The sequence below is a fragment of the Sebastes fasciatus genome, chromosome 11 (genome assembly GCF_043250625.1).
Source record: "Sebastes fasciatus isolate fSebFas1 chromosome 11, fSebFas1.pri, whole genome shotgun sequence".
Taxonomy (NCBI): domain Eukaryota; kingdom Metazoa; phylum Chordata; class Actinopteri; order Perciformes; family Sebastidae; genus Sebastes; species Sebastes fasciatus.
In genome coordinates, this window is record NC_133805.1 from 12,915,306 (window position 1) to 12,936,051 (window position 20,746).

Below are 20,746 nucleotides of genomic sequence, written 5' to 3' on the forward strand. Positions count from 1 at the left end.
TTTAGAAATGAAATATTAATTTATAATTTAAGAAGTTTTATAAATTCATATTTCATTTTGTAAATTATTTTAATAATTATTTTTATTGCCCATTAAAATGTCAAATAAAATACTTTTTAAAGTTGCCTTTTTAAATGACTGATTAAAACCTTTATTCCTAATTCAATTTGTTAATCCAGTTATTTATTTCTCTTTTTAAACAGCATTTTCTAATAGAATTTTAAATTCCATTATTTATTTATGAATGAATTAATGTATTTTTAAATGATGTTTTTTTGTAAATCCCTTTTTAATTAGCGCCAGTGTTCGCGGCCGCTGTCATAGGCAACCATCTCGACCAATCACGTCACACACCGTTTCAGTTTATCCAATCACGACACGCGTTGTTAGAATGTGGGCGGGGACTAAAAATACAAATAATTCCTGCTACCCTGCTTCTGTCGTCTGGAAAGTAGAAGTTTAAAATACATGTTTTGATGCTTTCATAGCCTCATGACGACTATGTTTTAATATTTTATTCAAACGTAACGTTAACCGGTGTCTGTCCGGTGGTTTGGAAGCTTTTTGGGGCTGTTTATTAGAATAATAAGGTGAACTAGCTGGAAGCCACCTGTTGAACATCTTTGTTTACATTTAGCTTGTGTAGCTAAGCTAGCTGCTAGTTTGCCACTATCTGTGGCTCTGTAGTTGCTGATGTTTAAAACATATAACAGTATAATGATGAGCTAGTTGTGAGTGTTCTTTAACATTCACAGAAGTTGGAAATGTTGCAGCTGAAGGTTAACCTCAGTAAGTCAACACAAGTTGTTGATTAGCTGAAGTGTAACATGTAACATCATTAATCTGATGTTTGAGAACAAGAGAGGAGTTTAACTGAAGATGTGCTCAGTTTGAGGAATCTGGAGTTCAGTCTGCAAAGTGTGGGACAGAAACTGAGGTGAGCTAACTGCATGACATGAACTCACACAATGAACCAGCTGTTAATAGCTACAGCACCACTTCTCCTACAGAGTGAACCTACACAGCCTTCAGTTTTACAGGAGAGTTAGTATGATGCTGTATTTGACCCCCCCAATCCTCCTCTCTTGATTTCTTCTTCACTGATTTTTCTATGATCAGTCAGTCAGAAGGACATGATGACAGAGGAGGTGAGTGTGAGCAGAAGAGTCCTGACTGCCTGACCTTACAAGACCTGCAGACACCTGATGGTCCTCCATCCCAGTCAGGCTGTGTTTTCCAGGAGTATAAACAGTATGTGAGTTAAACAATGCAGCCGTGCAGATATGCTATACATCAATGGTTCTCAAAGTTTTTGGGGCCTTATAGGGGTGAAAAATGTCCAAGGACCCCCTCATAGTCGTAACACCAATTAAACTTACTATCATTTGTACTCTTAGATGTCATTGAAAATATTTGTATTCTGAAACGTTTCAACCTAAATACTTCAGACCTGTTTCATAGTGATAAACAGAAACACATTTTAATTTGAATTATGTTAATACCACTTATATACTTTTAATCAGAGGGTCATTTTATTCAAATATGTAATTGATCTTAAAATCTGAACAGTAGCAAGACCGGCATAGTCCTAATACATCCAGACGTTTAAATTTACCAGCCTAAAGCTGACTTTCAGTAAGTGATTCAATGTATTACTGTGTGTCATTCTCATATCAGAATTTCTATTGGCCCAAAGTTAACGTAGGTGGTAGTAATGGACACAATATGCTTGTTTTATTGGTGAAAATGGTCCCCATCTGTAATTATGTACTTTCTAATGATACTGCACGATTTTATAATTTATAGCAAATTATTTCACGGACCCCTTGACAGTGTTACAGACCCCTGGGGGTCCCCGAAGAATCACTGCTGTACATCGCCTATTACATTGTCTTATGTTACATACTGTATGTGTGCAATAGTATAAAACTGGTAATTGTTCCCTCGATCGAAAACATTGGTGTGTAGATAAATTAAACCACCTCCGTAGGTTGTTGTGTATTTACATAGGGTAATTACATGGGTAGCAATAGTCCCTGTAGTGATATTATTACAGTCCCTTTTAAAGGATGTACATTTTATGAGGCAATGTGTCTATACAGCAATCTGCATGCCATAGCCAAAAGGTAAATAAACAAACCGCTATAGACCCCTCGCCACAAACTCACACCTCTCATCCACATCTTCCTGTTCAGTCTGCCTCATTCAAGGCCAGGTCAGTAGAGATGCAGTCTTTTTCTACAAGGAGGAAGGGGGGCTGTGTGCGTCAGGAGAACGCCTGCAGTCTGACCATGCGAGATGAGCAGCTCATCAGCGATCTTGATGCTATGCAGTATGAATTGGTCAACTCCCAGTCGCAGGTATGACGATCATCCCCACACAGATGATTTGTGTGAATAAAGGTGCCGTAATCTTTAAACAGTGCATGTTGTGCTTCATCTTTGTGTGCTGCAATGAGTATAGCGTGAAGTCAGAGTTCTTTGTTACAGTGTTTTGTCGAGACATTGGCAAAAGAGATTGTTTTGGTCAAGCCACAACAATGAAATAATACGAAATATTAAAGATGTGTGATATAAATTAACAGAAACTGTTGTGGATACATATGTTGTATGTGTTTTTCTTTCTTAGGTCCGCCTCAGAGGCCCCAGGGTGGGGGTTAAAAACAGTGTGGCAGTCATGAGTGAGGAGATTCGTCAGCTTCAAGCAGAGCTGGAGACTCAAGCCACAGAGCTAAAGTAACCTCATGACGTCAAAGTAGACTTCTGTACATGTCACTATTTATGTAATTGTAATGTGGCAATTGCATGCATATGTATATACACTGGTGTTAAGATTACGTGATGTCATTCTTAATACTAGAATTGTCTATAGACCTTTGACGCTGTTCCTGTTACTACTGCTACTGAATCAGGCTTCATTGTGGCTTTTGATGATTTGCCTTTTACCTTTTTTCCTGTCTAAATGAACCTAGTATTAATAACCTAACAACCTTTCCTTGTGTGTGTTCTGTGTTTCCCAGGTCTGCAGAGCTGAGGGCTGAGTGTAGCCTGGAAGCAGCAGCTCATGGTGACATTTTGGTGGCGACTCTCAGCGAGGAGCTGAGCGCGCTCAGAGAGGAGCTGGATGACACGACGGCACTGGGCAAACGGTGATGCATTTAACTGGACTCCGCACACAATTTAATTTCAGTAGATTACAGATTACAGTTCTTCTAATATTTTGGGTAACAGCATGTATGCCATATGAAATTAATCTGCTACAATGTCTTTTGTCTCATATTTACATATTTTTATTGAACTAGATGATGGGATGGACTCGGGCCTCGAGTTGAAAAACATAATCAAATATTCCATTTGCTTCACCCCCACATGATGTTATGATTGTTTTAGTACTTATTTTCTACCTCATCCCTCACAGGTCTGAGCAACAAAGGAACCAAGCACTTCAAAATGCAGAGAAACTCCAAGAAGCCTTCAAAGATTATAAGGCTACCATTTCCATTAAACTTAAGAGGGTAAATTTTAATTATTTGAATGATTTAATGATTTAATACTTTAAATATAGTCTTTTTAGCTGCACATTGATGCAAAAAAAATGTTTTTAATTGTGTTTTTAAGGTGATGGAGAGTGAGAGCAAACTAAAAGAGAGTCTTATTGAGTGTGACAGTGAAAAAGAGGAGTTGGAAATTAAGTGCACTGTGTTGGAGAGAGGAAAGGTGGAACAGAGCCAAACAATCAGGTACGTGAAACTGATTTCATTGTTTGTGGTGTATATTGTTTTTTTTTCAGATTTGTATGTAGAAACAGAAATAAATCTTTCAGAAGAAATAGCTTTGATTTGCTGGTTAACGCGTTTTACATCTCCCAGCCAACTGAAGGAGGAGGGGAGGCAGGCCAAGTCCGCGGCCGCTGGCCTCCAGGCTCAGCTGGAGGAGGCCGGACGAAAGGCCTCACATCTTGAGCGGCAGCTTACGGAGCGGGGCGCGGAGTTCAGGGAGCTGGCCTCTCTGCGAAAGGAGCTGGAAAACCTGCGGACTCTGACCCAGAGTCAGGAGCAGAAGGTGGCCCAGAGCCACAGAGAGGCTCAGCAGAGCCAGGCGGAGCTGGCCGGCCTGGAGGCCACGCTGGCCCTGCTGCATCTACGAGAGGTGGAGAAGAATACACACACACACACACACACACAATCACATTGTTGTTTGTGTTCTCATGTCACGTGATTTTGTTAAGTCTCCCACAACGTTTGACCCAAGGGATTGTTAAATCATCAGTTTATTTGTTTGCCAAATCCTGATTTTGGGGCCTAAACAAGTTTCCATAATTATCACTGATCTTGTTTACTGTTGTCATATGTTGTTGTTTTTTTCCATTTCAGGGTGATGTGGGGATGCTGTGCGTTAAACCCTGTGTGTTTACCCCAGTGGACCATTCAGGAACAGCACACCTACTGAAGCTAAAGCCAGGTATGCCAACAAACCTCTTCTTCATTACCTTCTGTGTTATCTGTGCCTGTTAACAGAGATGTAAGCTTTTATTGTTTTTATTCAGGTTTGTCCTCGTTTTATACATCTGAATATTCTACCTCTCCTGCAATTTCCTTTTTATATATTGCACTAGTTTTCTACCAATCTTTTTTTTTTTTCTTAGAGTGAAGTTTTAGATTATTGGAATTGAATATATTTAGTTAAAATGAAGGACTCATTCTGCATCCTTTTTGCACTTGACGTGAAAGAAAGAAATAATTTATATATAGATTTTATTTTGTAACAAATGATAAGAAAACAAAAACATATACAGCGTATTGTCAATAAACTAAATAAATAAATATTACATGAGTAGGCAGAAGTCCACTTATATGGTCCTACTCCTTAAACTAACTTAAATAATGAGTTTAATGTTTATCACATATACACATAAATAATAACCTTAATAACCCCTCTCCCAAAAAACAATAATACGAATATAAAAAAACTTTAAAAATCTTATAAGAAACTTTAAAAAAGAAAAAAAACAATGATAATAATAATAATAATAATAATAATAATAATAATAAAAAGACTTAAAATTTTAATCAATCTAAAAATCATAAAAGAAACTTAATGCAACATGGTAATATAAGTAAATACACAGCAAAGTAGAAAAATGGCATTAGAAGGCAGATACCATATACTTTACTCTAATATCTGATATAAAACATTGAAGCATTCCTGTCCTTTCTTTCCCGTCGTTGCTCGATCCCTGCAGGTGAAGGCTACCAGCAGCTGCTGCGAGTGCTGCAGTCGATGGAGACTGAGCGGACCAAACAGAGCGGCCTGGTCGAGCGGCTGCAGGAGCGTCTGAGCAGAGCCCAGGAGGAGATCTCGTCCCTGCAGAGCTCCATGGCCCAGAGAGCCTCCCACTACCAGAACCTCCACATGGAGCTGCTGGAAAAAGTCAGCCAAACCACCAACACAGAGAAAGAGGTAATGTTTCTGATCTTCTCCCTCGTCATCCACTTTCATTGTTTCTTTCTTTGTAACTTTTTTAAGTGTTGCACATGATTTCCTGCTTGAAGTAGAATAACATTCAACTTCTTTGTACTCAACTGTCTTAATGTTTTTTCAGAGCATTGATGATTTATATAACAGTTTCATGGTCGTGGGTTTGTTATAAAGTGAGGATATATAATTTATGAATATTCTCTTTTATTTTATTAAACTTGAGAGCTAATTACTGGTTCTTACAGATTGTTTGTTTGTTTTTTTATCTCTGTTTCACTTCAGTTGAAGAGAAAAAGTGCACGCGTGGCTTCGTTGGAGAAACAGTTACAGGAGAAAACGTCGGCCTACAGTCAGGCTGCACTGACCAACACAGAGCTGGACAAGCAGCTACTGGTACAACACACACACACACACACACACACACACACACACACTAGGGCTGTCACAATATCAGAGTTTCACTGCACAATTATCGTGGCCAAAAGAATTCACGCTAATGATATTATCACGATATCTATAGAAAGTTTTAAAAAACCCAATGCAATCCGTCACATTTGTCTTTAACTTTGTTATTGTGCGTTTTGTCTCTCTTTTGGCAAATTAAACACAAAATATGAGTGTAGGGTGGTGGAGAGAGAGTCTGTAACCATAACTGTACAAAAACGGACTAAAGGAACAATCAGCATATCCTGCAGTCAGGGTGTCTGACAACACCCTGACTTTTTTACGGAATCCGGAAAAACTCCCACACTGGCTTTTTCGGGTCGGGTATAGTGTCTCGCTCCCGTCTGTCATCTCCTCCGACTTGATTTTGTGCAGCAGTAGTCGCCACACACTGTGGTGGTAGCTAGCTAGCAAGCAAGCTAGTTACTGCATCATGGCGTTGTCACGTCAGGTGTGTTAGTGTGTGGGACGTTGTGGGAGGGAGACAAAGCGAGAACGGAAAGAAACAGAAATGATTTAAAGGAACAGTGTAGGATCTGGCGGCATTTAGTGGTGAGGTTTCAGATTGCAACCAACTGAAACTTCCTCCGTATGTCAAGCGTGTAGGAGAACTACGGTGGCTGACGGGAGCCAGTGTTTGGTTTGTCCGTTCTGGGCTACTTAAGAAACATGGCGGCCGGGTCCGTGAAGAGGACCCGGTCCCTATGTAGATAAAAACGTCTCATTCTAAAGTAACGAAAACGCAACGATTCTTATTTTCAAGTGATTAAGTAAGAAAGTATACGTTTCTGCCAATAGATCCCCCTAATTATTATACACTGTTCCTTTAAGAGGCGCTTGACTATTTACAAGATATTATCATACTGTATGTGTATTATTAAAATTATGTCAATATTTCATATGTTAAATATCATGTTATCGTCAATACCGGTATATCGCTATACATCCCTAATCCACATATTCAAATGTTGTTTTATTTCCATGTTTTTGTCATCTTTTGTATTTTTTTACCTGATAACATCATCAAACCACAGCCTGGCATGCAGAGGCAACTTCTGGTCAATTTGTCTTTGAATATATCTGGATATCTGCCAAAGGCTACGAGTTTTAGTCATGATTCACAACCCTTTCTGACTTGAGTCATGGGTCATATTATTTGTGCATGCTGAATATATTCTCTAAATCCACCGTTTACACTCATTTACAGAATCCTCTTTATTTAATATTTTCCTTTTTCTAATAACAGGAGAAAACCAGCACCCTTCAGCATTACCAGTCACTGATGACCAACAAGCAAAGAGAGTACCAGCAGTCTCTGGATATGTGTAAAAAATCACAATTCACGGAGCAACAGCACAGAATAGAAATGGTTTGTCTCGCTCACTTGCTTAATTTGCACTTAGAAACACTGGCCGGGACCATATATTTAGTGATATTGCCTGTAGTAAGTAACAGTATTTTGTCTCTCTTGTGCAGTTGCAGCTGTCTGTGGAGGAGGCTCAGTCTCGGGTGCTGGAGATGGAGCCGGAGCTGAGCTCACTCCAGAGGCAGCGAGACGAGGCTCAGGAAGCAGCTCTCCGGCTGCAGAGCTCCGTGGACCAACTCACCCAGGTCAGGGCACTTCTTACAGTGTGTGGGACCATGTTAGTGCATCTTGGTAAAGCACAGGAACCATTTCAGACTGAAGTTAAAGGCACAACACCTGTAATTGAACCCAGGTGTGTTTATGTTTTGATTTAATTACAGCAGAGGCAGGTTGAAGTGAGACTCCAGGAGGAGCTGCTGCAGAGTTTCAAAGAGCAGGCGGCTCAGTCTGCCACCAAGGTTTGTTCAAAGACCAAGTTACTATAGATAAACTCAAATAACGTAGATTTAAGTGTACGAAAACATCTGGCAGAATTACTTTATTCCACTTTAACCACTAGTATGCATCATCCATGACTTGTGTTTGTACATCAGGTGTATGAACTCCAGTCGTATCTGTCGACGTGCAGAGAGGAGCTGAACTTATGCCTGCAGCAGATTGAGGAGGTGAAGAACAACTATGAGAGTGAGCTGCAGAAGAGCGAAGACAAGGTACAGCGTTGCATACAATGACACCTTTGAGATTATCTGTTTGCAAGCGAATTTGCACACACTCATATCGTTGATCTCCCACTTCTTCGTCTCAGGCTTATCCTCTCCCCTGTTCCTCCCCCTCCAGGTGTCCTCTCTGCAGGAGAAGCTCTACGGTGCCGACCTGGTCTGTGAGAGCTCCAATGAGCTGAACCTGCAGCTGCAGCTTTCTCTCCAGCAGCAGCAGACCATGCTGACTGAGAGCACTGCTCACATCTCTGAACTGGAGGAGAGTCAGAGCCAGCTGCAGAAACAGGTACGTTGGAGACGGTTAAAAACTTTCTCAAATACCAAGTTCACAAGAAAATGTACATCTGAAAAAATATGCACAGTATATATAATGCAAGGTCAAATTGAAAGAGGCTGGGTCACGCATCAACAACGCGGCATATCTTTGAGGTACAACACATGCGCAGTAAAACCTGGTCTGCACTTGCTGAAATTGAGCCAATCGCAATGCACGACCGCAGCTTCAATTATACTGTACATTTTGATCTCAACTACACACCTGTAAAGTTTTGTGACGCTGACGCTGGTAAAGATGCATGTGGTCGTGTGTTTGAGTAATTACTTTGAAGACATATTTGGAGCAGGGCTGGAATAATTTAAGAAATTAACTGTGGGCTTCTCTTGATCACTGCAAACATCTATATGCTATTTAAAGATATAGAGGAGTAATGTCTACCTGAGCAGAGAATTAAGTCACTCTCCCTCTGTGTGTTGTTGACATAGCCGGGCCGGCAGTGCATGCTTTAATGCATGTTAGTGCACGTGAGCTTCAGAAACATCTTGTAGTGTACTGTTTGGCTGTAAAATGAGAAAGTTTATGACCCGGGAGCCATGTTGAGATCAGTTGAGGAAATACCAAGCACCGCCCACCAGCCAGAGCACAGCCAATAGGAACGCTCTCTCTCTGAAATGACCTGTGATTGGCCAAAGTCTCCCGTCACGTTCTAGATTTTTTAAAGCCTGAAAACAGAGTCATGAGGAGGAGCAGAAGTCTAGTTTTCTCTCAGAACATTTGAATTCCAATATGCTGTAAGGTTATTATGGAATTTTTGTCCAATGATGCCAAAAACATTCTGCCTACTGAAGTTTAAGGCCCCTTTAATTTCTCTTTATATTGTGTTTCAGTGTTGCATACAGTATTAACCAAACACATTTTCAGTTAATCAATCACTACAGATGAATTGCTTCATGGTGAACTTGAAGCCTTTGGGTGTTCTGAGGGTCTGACGCCCCTGGGGGTAATTTCTGCTTGATTTGGAGAGCTGGTGCGTCCTCTCTGTTCATGGCATCAATAGTTCTCTCTATCTTTATTGGTCACACTGTGTTACATGTTACATAATCTAAGTATGTGGTTAGATTCATTATGTAATCTTGGAAAATATGTTTTTGTACCATTTAGTACTATTATTATAATATTTTGAGTGTAGAAGGACGTTCAGCAGTGAACATAGTGTGTCCTCTCTCGGCAGCAGTTGGTCTCTTTGAGTCTGTATCTTGCCAAGGTTTCTGGCTCAGTCACAATGTTCGCACAATCGATTTTCACTTTGTTAGCTTCAGGGGAAGCTCTGTCAGTGGTCTTCTATTGGTATTGAATGGTCTTATAATAGTGAAAGTCAGGGTTACTAGGTTTTATGTGGCAATAGAAACTTAAACAAAAAGAAAATTGTTAGAGTGGATTCTGACAACATGATTAATACACAAAAACCTGCAAATCTAATTTATTTGTACATTAAATCACACAGAGTGCCGTTCTATTGTTCTCTTTCACCTCACTCACAGTCAGGCATACCTTTGCTGTTGCGCTGATTTAGGATAATAAGTGTTTAGTATCAGGAGGATTTTCATGTCTTTGTCGAGGTCACAATCCATCTTCTCAGTGATGGAGTTTACTCATTCTTAACGTTGCCTTCCAGCCTCGGTATAAACGACTTCCACATTTTATTCTCCCGAGATTAGTCTCACTTTTTGTGTGTATCAAAGTAAAACCGGAGAAAAAAGATTAAGATAAACACAAGTGAAGCAGTACTCTGCAAAGTTACTGATACACCCCACACATATCACAAACTTGTGGTAAATCTGTGCTTAAGGGAAATGTCTGTTTGAGCGTATCATTTTTTTTTTTATAGTTGAGCACATTTTAGCAGCCGGTTGTACTTTCTGTCCTTCACAACAAACGGAGCACAACGGTCTCCATTCAGAGAGCACATTAACGTGGAGCCACTTTGATCTGGGCAGCAGACAAGAGATCAGATTGCCTGTAGGGATAGACTGTGTATTTTCCAGGTCAGGTCTACGCTACTAGGCAATGTTGAATTTCCGGTCCAGGGTTTCTTTGTCGTCTTCCATAATTTCAGTCCTCGTGATCTCTCCAGTTTTGTACCGTAGAACAGACAAATATGCATAAAAAGAATGTCCTGTTTGTTTTCCATTTATGAGGAAAATAAAGATGCTCATGTCGCGTGTCTGTCTGCAGGTTTCCAGTCTGGAGCAGCAGCTGGAACGAGCCTGGGCCTCTCTGCAGGGTGAGGTAAGGAGCAGAGAGCAGCATGCTCAGGAGAAAGACAAAGACCTGCAGGAGATGAAGCAGAAGAACACACAACTGTCTGAGTCTGTCAGGTAGGAACACCTGTACACACACAGAGACACTCGCAGTAGACTCTCAGGAACAAAGGAAGCTGCAGTTAAGATGCAGAATCTTTTAAATCGGACTCAATTTTACCGTATCGGGACCATAATTATCGACTTATTATAACTATAATTATGTTGAGATCACATTGGTTCACACTTCAGTTGATTTTAATTCAATATTTTCCCCACACTCGTATTAATAACTTCAATTTTTCACAGTTGCAACTATTTAGTGCAGTTTGTATGGGGCTTTTGTTGGTGACTTTTTTCTGATAGAACATTTTTTGCCGTTCTCCTTGAACTGCAGCAAGGGCAAACAAACGCCTCATCAGTCTGTGAGACAGTCTTATGATTACACCGCATCCTATTTGCAGCCCTTCCCTCCCCTCCCCTACCCGCCCCTACGGCCCATACATATGTGTATATAAATGGGGATCTTACTTGTCGGAGACTGGTAGATAGAGGCCTGGTGTATTTGGAGTAATTTCATTCTGCAGGGCGGCTGGTTGGTTTAATCTTTGTGACATTTTAAGCAAAACCATGTTGGTTGTTGAAACGTGCCATCAAAAAGGCACGTCTGCTCGGCTTAGTTAAGTTACTCTAACAGTTGTGGAGGGATTTCCTTCTCTCTAAGTCTACGATGGGAGGCATGCTCACATTGAGGTGAGGAAATGGACAATGTGAATACTGCTTAATGCTTTATGTGGAATATTTTTTTTTTCAGCATCATGTCTTCCCTTTATTGCAGCACATTTTCTGAAAACATATTTGTTTGGTTCATTCAAGACTTTAAATCACTGCACACATGTACTGATTGTTGTTTAATGTGTTTTTCCTCTTCGTGCTTTCTGCAGCCATCTGTCATCAGAGATGACAAAGTGTCGAGGGGAGCTGGTGTCTAAAGATTCGGAGCTGCAGCGTCTGAGGAGGGACGTCACCGCCAAGACTTCTCAGATCAGCCGCATGGACGAAGGCCTGCAACACCTGAAGAGCCAGCTCGACAGCAAGACTGACATGGGTATGTTACACAGGGACTGAAATGTCCTACACAGCACTGAAACTGTTATTTTACTTATTTATATTTTGCAGAGAAAAGACAATTGAATCCGGAACCACACATTCTCCCCTCTCTATGTGCTCCTGAATAGGCTCTCTTTCTCTTAAAGGGGACATAAAAAAGACTCACTTTTTCAGTGCTTGTGCACATATATACATTTGGGTATCTGGAGTGCCTACCAATCCACAAACTGTGAAATAAGACAACCCAGTCAGTTTTTTGTGGGCTGTCTAGATCAGAAAACATGTGATTCAACAAGTAATTCAGGTGCAAAGGGGCACCAGATTTTTCTCACAAGCCAATCAGAGCAGACTGGGCTTTTTCTGGAGGGGGGGGTTTAAAGAGACAGGCGCTAAAACGGAGCATTTCAGACAGAAGGTGAATACAGGTATATTCAGACAGACGGTATGAGAAAAATAATGTGTTTTTTGAACATTAAAGTATGTAAACATGTTCTAGTATAAACCTAAAATACAAGTATGAACCTGAAAATAAGCATGATATGTCCCCTTTAACTTTTCTTTCTTTTCCATCGTGCCCCTCCCAGTGATGGATCTGGAGGAGAAGCTCCATTGCTGCGAGGCCGACCGACTCAACTGTGTCCATCGGGCCCAGATCCTGGAGGAACAGCTTCAGGCGGTGCGGGGAGAGTTGGCCGAGACTCTGGAGCAACTACGGGAACTCCGAGACGTTCTACAAATAACCCAAACCATCGCAGATGAGCGGCGAGCCTCGGTGGAAAAACTGACTGTCCAACTTAGGTGAGGTCACGCCCTCATGTGAAATATCCTTCTGCACACAGGGACGAGGGATGAGCCTCAGACGGAGGAGACGTCCGTGTGCTGTTGCTCACATAAGATCCTCCGCTGGATCGGGCTCACCTGTGTTTGAAACAATATCCACACAGTACATGTGTATCACAAACTCACCAACAGACACACACAGTCATGGAGGCTGTTATTGTCCCACTTAAAGCCTCACACTTTGATTGTATATCTTGTGGATATTTATCTTTGTTCTCAGATGAAGTAATGACATTGTGTTTACTGAAGAACTCCTTTTGCTGTTTAATAATGTACATTTTGTATTTATTTTCCTTATTATCCAAGATGGAACTTGTGTAATGTGTCATGTAATTTGCTGTGATGAGTTTACACATCATGCTCTGGTTTGTGATGTAAAAGTTTTCTATTTAAAACACTGACGCAGATAAAAAAAGACTGTGTACGTTTTGAATCACATGCGTTGTGAATCACACACTGTGTGCAGCGATTGTACATCAAGCACTCAACTGGACGTACAGTCAAGAAAAAAAACAAAAAACAGGATGATACATGTTTCAGTTCATTAACCATTAGTCACTCCGTTCGTTCCTGTTAGATTGTCTTTGGCGTTATTGTCTTTCAGAGCACAATGAGCTCAGCATTAGCAGGAACATGCAGATGCTTGATACAGAACAGAAAACGCCCTTTAAAGAAGAACATAACAGTTGTCATGATCTAGGTTACGGAACCTTTTACACACAAAAAGCCACTGAAAAGGGTTCATGTCAATCCTTAGTCACATTGTAAGTTCTCAAACCAAAGGTCAACCTAAAAACAATAAACAATAGAAAGTCCTCAAATCATGTTCCCTGTATGTGGCCCTGAAAGAATCACACACAGTTATATCTGCCATTCACAGGATACTCCCTGTTGCGCAGTTGTTGCGTTTGTATTTCAAATGTTAATTAGTTTGGTATCTGATAAACTATTCAGTTAAAGTGTGTGTGCGTGTCTTCACAGTGAGACCCAGAGGGAGTTGGAGGAGAGAACTCACGAGGTCTTAGACATGGACAATGCCCTAAAGGAGAGACAGGGGGAGCTCCAACAGAGAGCACAGCTGGTACAACACGCACACAAACAAACAAATTCTTTCAGTATTTTTAATTTAATTTTCAGGATATGTTTTGCTGCCATCTCTCTCCTCATTTTTGTGCTTTGGTTTTTCTTTCCCCGTCGTCGTCGTCTTCGTCGTCAGCTGTGTCAGCTGGATGTGGCCATCAGAGAGCACAAGCAGGAGATGGAGCTGAAGGCGGAGTCTCTGCAGCAGAGCCTGGAGGCCCGAGAGAGAGAGCTGAAAGACGCACAGAGGGAGCTCACAGGCAGAAACATGAAGGTCAGGAGCACACGCAGAATAAGAGGGAAAAATGTGTGAGGAAATGTTTTCTGAACTCGGCATTAATAAGACATTTGAAGATACATTTTTTTTCTTTTCAGTTCGTCTCACTGAAAGTTTAGAGCAAAAACACAACTGCATGTGTGATAACTTGAGATTAGAATAGGAAGTGAGAAGGGATTGATAGATATCAGCAGCAATGAGTATAAGTGTTATCTGTACTGATAATAATCAACAGGATAAAGTTCTATCATAAACGTTTACACCCTTCGTATTGGGAAGTGTTTTGTTCAGCAAAATGGCTGATAATTACCAGCCGCAACAGCGATGCTGGTATTGTTTTCACCTTGTGAGTCTGTGTGTGTCATCATGACAAAATGTGGTCCTGGAGACACCTACTCCTAAAGGAGGTTTTGAGTACTGTGTCTGTCTGCGGATAGATTTTGTCACTGCGAAAGCGTCGCAACCGTGCAAGATGCAGTGACGAAACTTTACAGATTTGAAGTTGAGATCAAAATGAGGGCCGAGTCCGAAGATGGGCGTGGTACAATCAAGGGTGCAGGAAGAAGGGGGGTAGGAAGTAGGGAACCAATTTACGCCCCTGGTCCGATCTGGCGACGTGGCTGTGATCCGATCACAAGATGGTCTCTTATGATTTCTTTATTTTTTTTTATAAAGGTAAAAAAATTTAATAAATGAAACTTAAAACGTCGTTATTGCCAAAGCCATCGGATTAGATTATAAATTAAATAGATTACATTAAAACTCAAATGTAATTAAATTAATAATTTTAACATTTTTATTTGATTATATTAAATTTTTTATTTGATTAGAATTTGGATTAAATTAATTAGAAAGTGAATTTAATTCACTTTAAAAAAAATTATTTTTAATTACATTTAATGTCGGTCCATCCATTATCTGTAACATATTCAGGGTCGCGGGGGGGCTGGAGCCGATCCCAGCTGACATTGGGTGAAGGCAGGGTACGCCCTGGACAGGTCGCCAGACTATCATCAAATTTCACATTTGAAACTAATATGGACGTGTTCTTTGACAGAACAAATCTTCATCCTTTGATGGGAGTCAAAATGTAGGCTCAAAGGTCCAAAAATGTAGGAGTGGATACGTCCTCTGGTTTCCACCAGCTGTGATATGAGATCTGACAATATGAAAACTTAATCAAACACTGTCAGCGACACAGTTAATCTCTGATCATACAAAGGCTGTGTAAATGTTTGCACACCTCATTTTTGTATTTATTTTGTGTTGTGTAACTTCATTAAACTATAAATAAGACACTTTTGTGTGACAGAATAATCTAATTTTCTTGCTACTTGAGTCTAATATAGATCGTTATCTGGTGAATTGATGAATTACTTACCTGAAACTAGATGTGTGTTTGTGGTGTTAGGAGCAGTTGCGACTCTGTCAGCAAAAACTTCACACTTCACTGCAAGAACTTGAAGAAACTCAACGTCGCTGTGATGCTTTGACCAGAGAGCTGGACGCCACCAAGCTGCAGACCAAAGAGAAGGTAAAGCACAACTTCTTATTGTTTATTATTTGGTGTTAGGGGTAAAATAAAAGAAGGAATGACATGTTGAGGTGGACATTTCTGCTCCGGTCCTCTGCTGTGCCACCACTACCAGTGTTGTTTGTGTGTGAATGTGTGTGTTTGCAGGAGGTCCGGCTGTTCCGTGTGGAGGAGGAGCTGGCTCTGAAGGAGGCCCGCTGGCTGCAGTCGGAGGCCGAGCTGCAGAGCATGGTCGCCTCTTTAGAGATGGAGCTGGAGCTGGAGAGGGAGCAGCACAGCAAGGAGGTACAGCAGCTACTGAAGCTTCAAGACTGGTGTCGTCTTCCTCCATCTAATGCATCAAATCAGCCTATTAAATATAGAGACGACTAAAGAAATCAGGTTTCAGTTGAGACAAGTCTTTAAACTAGATTTTTTTTGGACTAGAAAATATGAAGCGACTGGTGAGAGGGAAACCTACGATACTATAGTGCAGGTTTCAGTTCAAGACTTGGCTCTTGCCTCATGTGCTTTCTGTTCTCCATCTACGTGATGAGTGTCTTGTGGGTTTTGATTGTGGGTCGGCCTTTCTGGTCATCGCTGTCGTTCCCTTTTCATGTCTGTTTTTGTTTCCTCTTTTTTCTTTTACAAATGCTAACAACACCGTGTGAGTTCCTTATTTTCTCCAGCTTCAGTTTCCCTTCTTATGACCTCATCCCTCCCACTCACTCACTGATAACATCTTAAATACCTGCTGATAGTTTTGATGTTTTTACTTCCTTGTCCTGCTGATAACCTTTGGGATGAGCTGGTTACACCAAAAGGAGGTGGATGATAATCTTATCAGATCAAGCTGCATATCAGCTTGTAAAAAACAAACTCATCTGTCTTCCTCTCCCTCCCCCCCCCCCCCAGCTGGAGTCCTTGCAGCAGACTCGAGGCCAGCTCCTCAAAGTCTCCGAGCAGATCTCCTCCACCATGCTCTCCTCCCAGGAGCAGCTCGCCGCTAAACTCCAACAGAGCCAGAACCAACTCGAGGAGGCCAAAACCAAGCTGGACCAGACTAAGACCGAGCTGGATCGTGCACGGGACAAATCCAGTCACCTCCAAACGCAGAGAGACCAGACTCAGACCCAGCTCCTTCAGAGCAAAACCCAGCTGGAGCAAAGCAGGATTCTGTGCGAGCAAACCGGAGCCCAGAATAGTCACCTCCATGCCCAGCTGGAGCAGCTCAGCGCCCAGTTAAACCAAGCCAGAAACCAGGCCGCCCAGCTCCAGACTCAGCTGCAGGACTCTAAGAAGTCCATGGAGACCTACAACGAGTCCCTGCTCATCAAGGTAGAGCTCTTTAGAGGTTGCATTATGGAAGTGTATCTGTTTCTTTTCAATTTCATATAAAAATTGTGTCTTCCTGCAGGAGTCTGAGGCGACCCGTCTCCAAACGAGGATCTCCAGTCTGGAGCGAGCTGCTGGCCGCCAGCATCTGCACAATCTCGCGCTCTCCCCCCCGGCTCTGCACACATTCACACACTCCCCAGAGAGCTCCTCCTCTGCTCACTCCCCTCCTTCCTCCCCCCAAAAGCGTCGAACAACTCTCCCCTATTCTACTCACTCGACTGACCTCCGCTCCCCAACACACACACGACGTTGCTCATCACCCCCCGCTCACACGTACCTTCAGCCCACCTCAGCCCAACAAAACCAATCTGAGAGCCACCAAACATGCGACTATAGCGGCATCGACTTCTCTCTGGATCTCCCTCCGAGCCTGAAGGCCACGCTGAAGGAGGCTTTGAGCAAGCATCCGTGGGACTCCTCCTCCTCCTCCTCCATATCCTCTTTCCCGGACACAGTGGACCACAGCTGGCAGGGCCTCAGCGCCGTGGACGCCACGGCAACCTCTGACCTCTCCTTCAACCCCCTCACGTACATGGCAGACAAGCGAGATGACCCCAACACTGAAGCTACCTCCATGCAGGAGGGAGACGGAAAGCAGACGAGTGAGTCGAGGAGGGAGTCTGTGTGCACTCTGGTGGGTGAGGAGGAGAAGGGGGATATGAGTTCACTCACAGGGATGCTGAGGTTTGTTAATCAGACGCTGGCCATGCAGGAGGACCCGTCTTTATGGAGCTCCACAGGGTTGTCACAGACTGGACGCAGCCTCACACTCCAGGTAACAACCCCAGCCCTGTCTGATATCTACAATAACTAGTCACTTAATCAATTAGTCGATCGACAGGAACTTAATTTGCAACTGTTTTGATAATTGTTTTGATAATTTTAAGCAAACAGGTCAAACATCCTTTGGTTCCAGCTCCTCCAATGTGAGGAGTTGCTGCATTTCTCTCCTTTTATATCATTGTAAATTGAATATCTAAGGGTAATTTATAAGTAATTTAAAGACAACACTTTGGGCTCTGAGAAAAAATATAATGGGTATTTATCTAAATGATTAATTGAGAGAATAATTGACTTCATGCATTTTACAATTTTGACTCACACATGCAGTGTAGAAGCCCGGCTGTGGTACAGGAGAGCAGTGCTGCAACACTAGCAGGCTGATGAGGACAGAACACAGAGTAACGATACCGATCCTCAGGATTGGCTCTGTACATCCTTCGCTGTATGTGTTTAGGGGAGAGATGATTCACTAGATGCCGTTGTATCATTTGAATTTAAAGCCCTTAAACGCTCGGTTTCAGTATTCTCTCAGAACATTAAAAGTGCTAAATGTGAGATTGGGAGCATTTCTATTGCCTCCACACGGCTCTCAAAATTACACCATTTATCAGCTGTAACCGCCGTATGAGAGCAGTGCAGAGCGGCGGCTGTGAGCTAGCCAGTGGGGCACGCTCACATGCACGAACATGCATGCACGGCCAGCCTGGGTATGTCAACAAAGCACAGAGAAGCTCGGATTAAAAGACACACAGAGGGAGCAAAATCTGCTCAGGTAGACGTTACTCCTTTATATCTTTACATAGCAAATAGTTGTTTGCTGCTAAATGAATGTTCTGGATATTATATAGAGCACCTTTAAATATTCGTTAAATAAGTAACAGAAAAAATACTTATTATTTATTAAGAGTTTAACGCTGAAAAACTCCGCTAATCTCCTTCATCTGGACTGTGCTGGTTTGGTTTGTTCACATTTGATTTACAGTAGTCTGGTAACATAAGAAAAAAAAGCCCACAGCTGTCACCTCACTTTGCTCCACCCACTTCAAATCGGTGTCAAACTAACTTCTAACTTGAAGATGTTGTGTTCATGTTGGACCCCATCACTCACAGTGAGAAGCTGATTGAGAAAACCGATTTCATGTTCGTTAATGTAGAAATCAGTATGGACCGTTATATATTTATAGCATCCAGAGATTGCAGTGTTATTCTGTCACTGATGCATGTTTTCTTTTCCTTTTTTTTAGAGTGAGGTCAAGGAGACGTGAAGCTGTGTTGCCAGGGAGACGCCAGACACGAGAGGAGCTGTTTACATTGGTGTCATCCATCTCTCGTTTAATCCGTCCTGCTAGTGTGTGTTATTGAAATCAAGCTGTAATATTGTCTGTCGGAAAAGATAAGTGTTGAGTTTAGATGACCACTACTTTCCAGTCTGTAAATGATCTACTGTGATGTTGTTTCATACGGTATAAATGTAACATTTCATGTTTCCTAACTGATATTTATATATTTTTTACACTATTTTAAATAAGCTAAGTGAATAAAATATGTTTTTATGGAAGTATTTGTCTACCACTGATTCTTTAGTTATCCATCAGAGAAATGTAAACATCTGTTTGGATGTTCCCATGCTGCTGGTGGCTGTGGGGTCGTGTTACCAGAACAACTGGCAGCTTCCTGTCCAGGAGAAGAATGTTTGGCTCAATCTAATACAGACTCAAGCTGGTAAAATTGGATTTGGCACTCTCATGCGGTTTACATAACAAGAACATGAGACATGTTTGAGCTCGGGAGGGTTTTAGGATGACTCCTTTAGACTCTTTTTGCTCAGCAGATTAAGTCCTGGTATGACTATTTGTACCAGTTAAAGCTTTATAGATTTCAGGAAGTAAAGCTGTTTTGTTTAAAAAGCTGCAGACTATGTGTAACACTAATTCTGATTCTGAACAACCATGTGTATCAGCACAAGTATTATTGTCTTTCACACCGATGGATTACCCAGGGGCCCAACGGGTCAGGGGTTATTAACATTTCTCTTTGGAAGTCAAAAGCAGGGATGATTTTATCATGTTTGTTGCCCCTGATCCTGATCTGGGTCCTTTTAAAGGAATAGTTTCACATTTTGGGATATTACGCTTTTGTGTATTTGCTTTCTTGCCGAGACGTGAGACTTGTATCGATCTTCTCATCAATCAGTTCAATAATATCGGTTTAATAAAAGCCACAGCCAGGAGATTAACTCGTTATCTTAACTCAGCATGAAAACAGGAAGCTGGGAAACGGCTAGCTCTGTCAAACGGTAACAAAAGCGGTCGGCTTGTTGCCTGACAACCTCACTGTGACAAAAAGACTCCAGGAAGTCACTGTGCCCAGCCAAGAAATAGTCCCATACATAACCATACTTTGATGTTTTTCCACTTGTGTTTTTGTACAGATTAATTAAAGGCAGGGTTGACGATGTTCTCCAGTAGACTCTATTTGTTATATTGGTTGAAATGGTCTTTACACCCCGACAGCGATCCATTACTTATGAACTCTGGAAAAGGACCGTAAAAAAGCCGTCATCTGTAGCTGCTGTAATCCTGTAAAAACGTCTACCAATCACTGCCTCGTGGTCCGCTTGGAAAGAACCAATCAGATGCCTCCCTGCTCGTACTCTACCCTTGGCGTGCACCAGCCTGAAGTCAAAGTGCGTTGCCGCCGCAAGTTTACTGGAGAATGGAGGAGAAAACTCAGCCCTGCAGTAGCACTGCCGCGGTTACATGTCATGAGGTAGAGTTGTTGAGATGAGGTCCTCTCTCCGCTCTGTGTCTGGGAAGTAGTTCCGATGCGGCGGTGCTCGTGCATGTGTGTAGGGGGGGGGCGTTGCCTTGCAAGGAGCCCCGAGGGGAGGGGTTGGGTTTAGACGGAGCTCCTGAGGCGATACGACTTTCAAATTATGCTAGCTCTCCAACATCGTCGACCCTATCTTTAAATGAGATATAATGTGTTAAAGAGGACTTATTATGCTTATTTTCAGGTGCATACTAGTATTTTGGGTTTCTACTAGAACATGTTTACATGCTTTAATGTTAAAAAAAACGCTTTATTTTTCTCATGCCGGCTGTGCTGCAGCACCTCTTTTCACCCTCTGTCTGAAACGCTCTGTTTGAGCTCCTGCAACCC

At 41.9% G+C, this 20,746-nt stretch overlaps 1 protein-coding gene across 2 annotated transcripts; it reads left to right on the forward strand.

The window, feature by feature from the left end:
* Nucleotides 1-1,404: 1,404 nt before the first annotated feature.
* ccdc18 (coiled-coil domain containing 18) lies at nt 1,405-19,142 on the forward strand. 2 transcript variants are annotated; one of them, XM_074650779.1, is made up of 24 exons: nt 1,405-2,360; nt 2,629-2,735; nt 3,020-3,148; nt 3,418-3,514; nt 3,618-3,739; nt 3,869-4,148; nt 4,373-4,460; nt 5,242-5,459; nt 5,760-5,870; nt 7,168-7,290; nt 7,398-7,550; nt 7,668-7,745; nt 7,881-7,997; nt 8,125-8,292; nt 10,519-10,661; nt 11,528-11,691; nt 12,278-12,491; nt 13,515-13,614; nt 13,750-13,887; nt 15,302-15,424; nt 15,572-15,709; nt 16,319-16,741; nt 16,821-17,576; nt 18,829-19,142. In XM_074650779.1, exons 1-24 carry the CDS (start codon nt 2,226-2,228, stop codon nt 18,847-18,849), a joined length of 4,146 nt encoding a protein of 1,381 aa, XP_074506880.1. In that variant the 5' UTR covers nt 1,405-2,225; the 3' UTR covers nt 18,850-19,142. The 2 variants fall into 2 exon arrangements, with proteins under 2 accessions (XP_074506880.1, XP_074506881.1); XM_074650780.1 differs by having other exon boundaries at nt 1,406-2,360; nt 7,398-7,532.
* Nucleotides 19,143-20,746: the final 1,604 nt, after the last annotated feature.

Excerpts from the sequence above, each read along its gene's own strand:
- ccdc18 (XM_074650779.1), top strand. The coding sequence starts at position 2,226 with ATGCAGTCTTTTTCTACAAGGAGGAAGGGGGGCTGTGTGCGTCAGGAG. Across the intron at positions 4,149-4,372 it reads CCCTGCTGCATCTACGAGAG|GGTGATGTGGGGATGCTGTG; the intron begins GTGGAGAAGAAT and ends TTTCCATTTCAG. Across the intron at positions 12,492-13,514 it reads AAACTGACTGTCCAACTTAG|TGAGACCCAGAGGGAGTTGG; the intron begins GTGAGGTCACGC and ends GTGTCTTCACAG.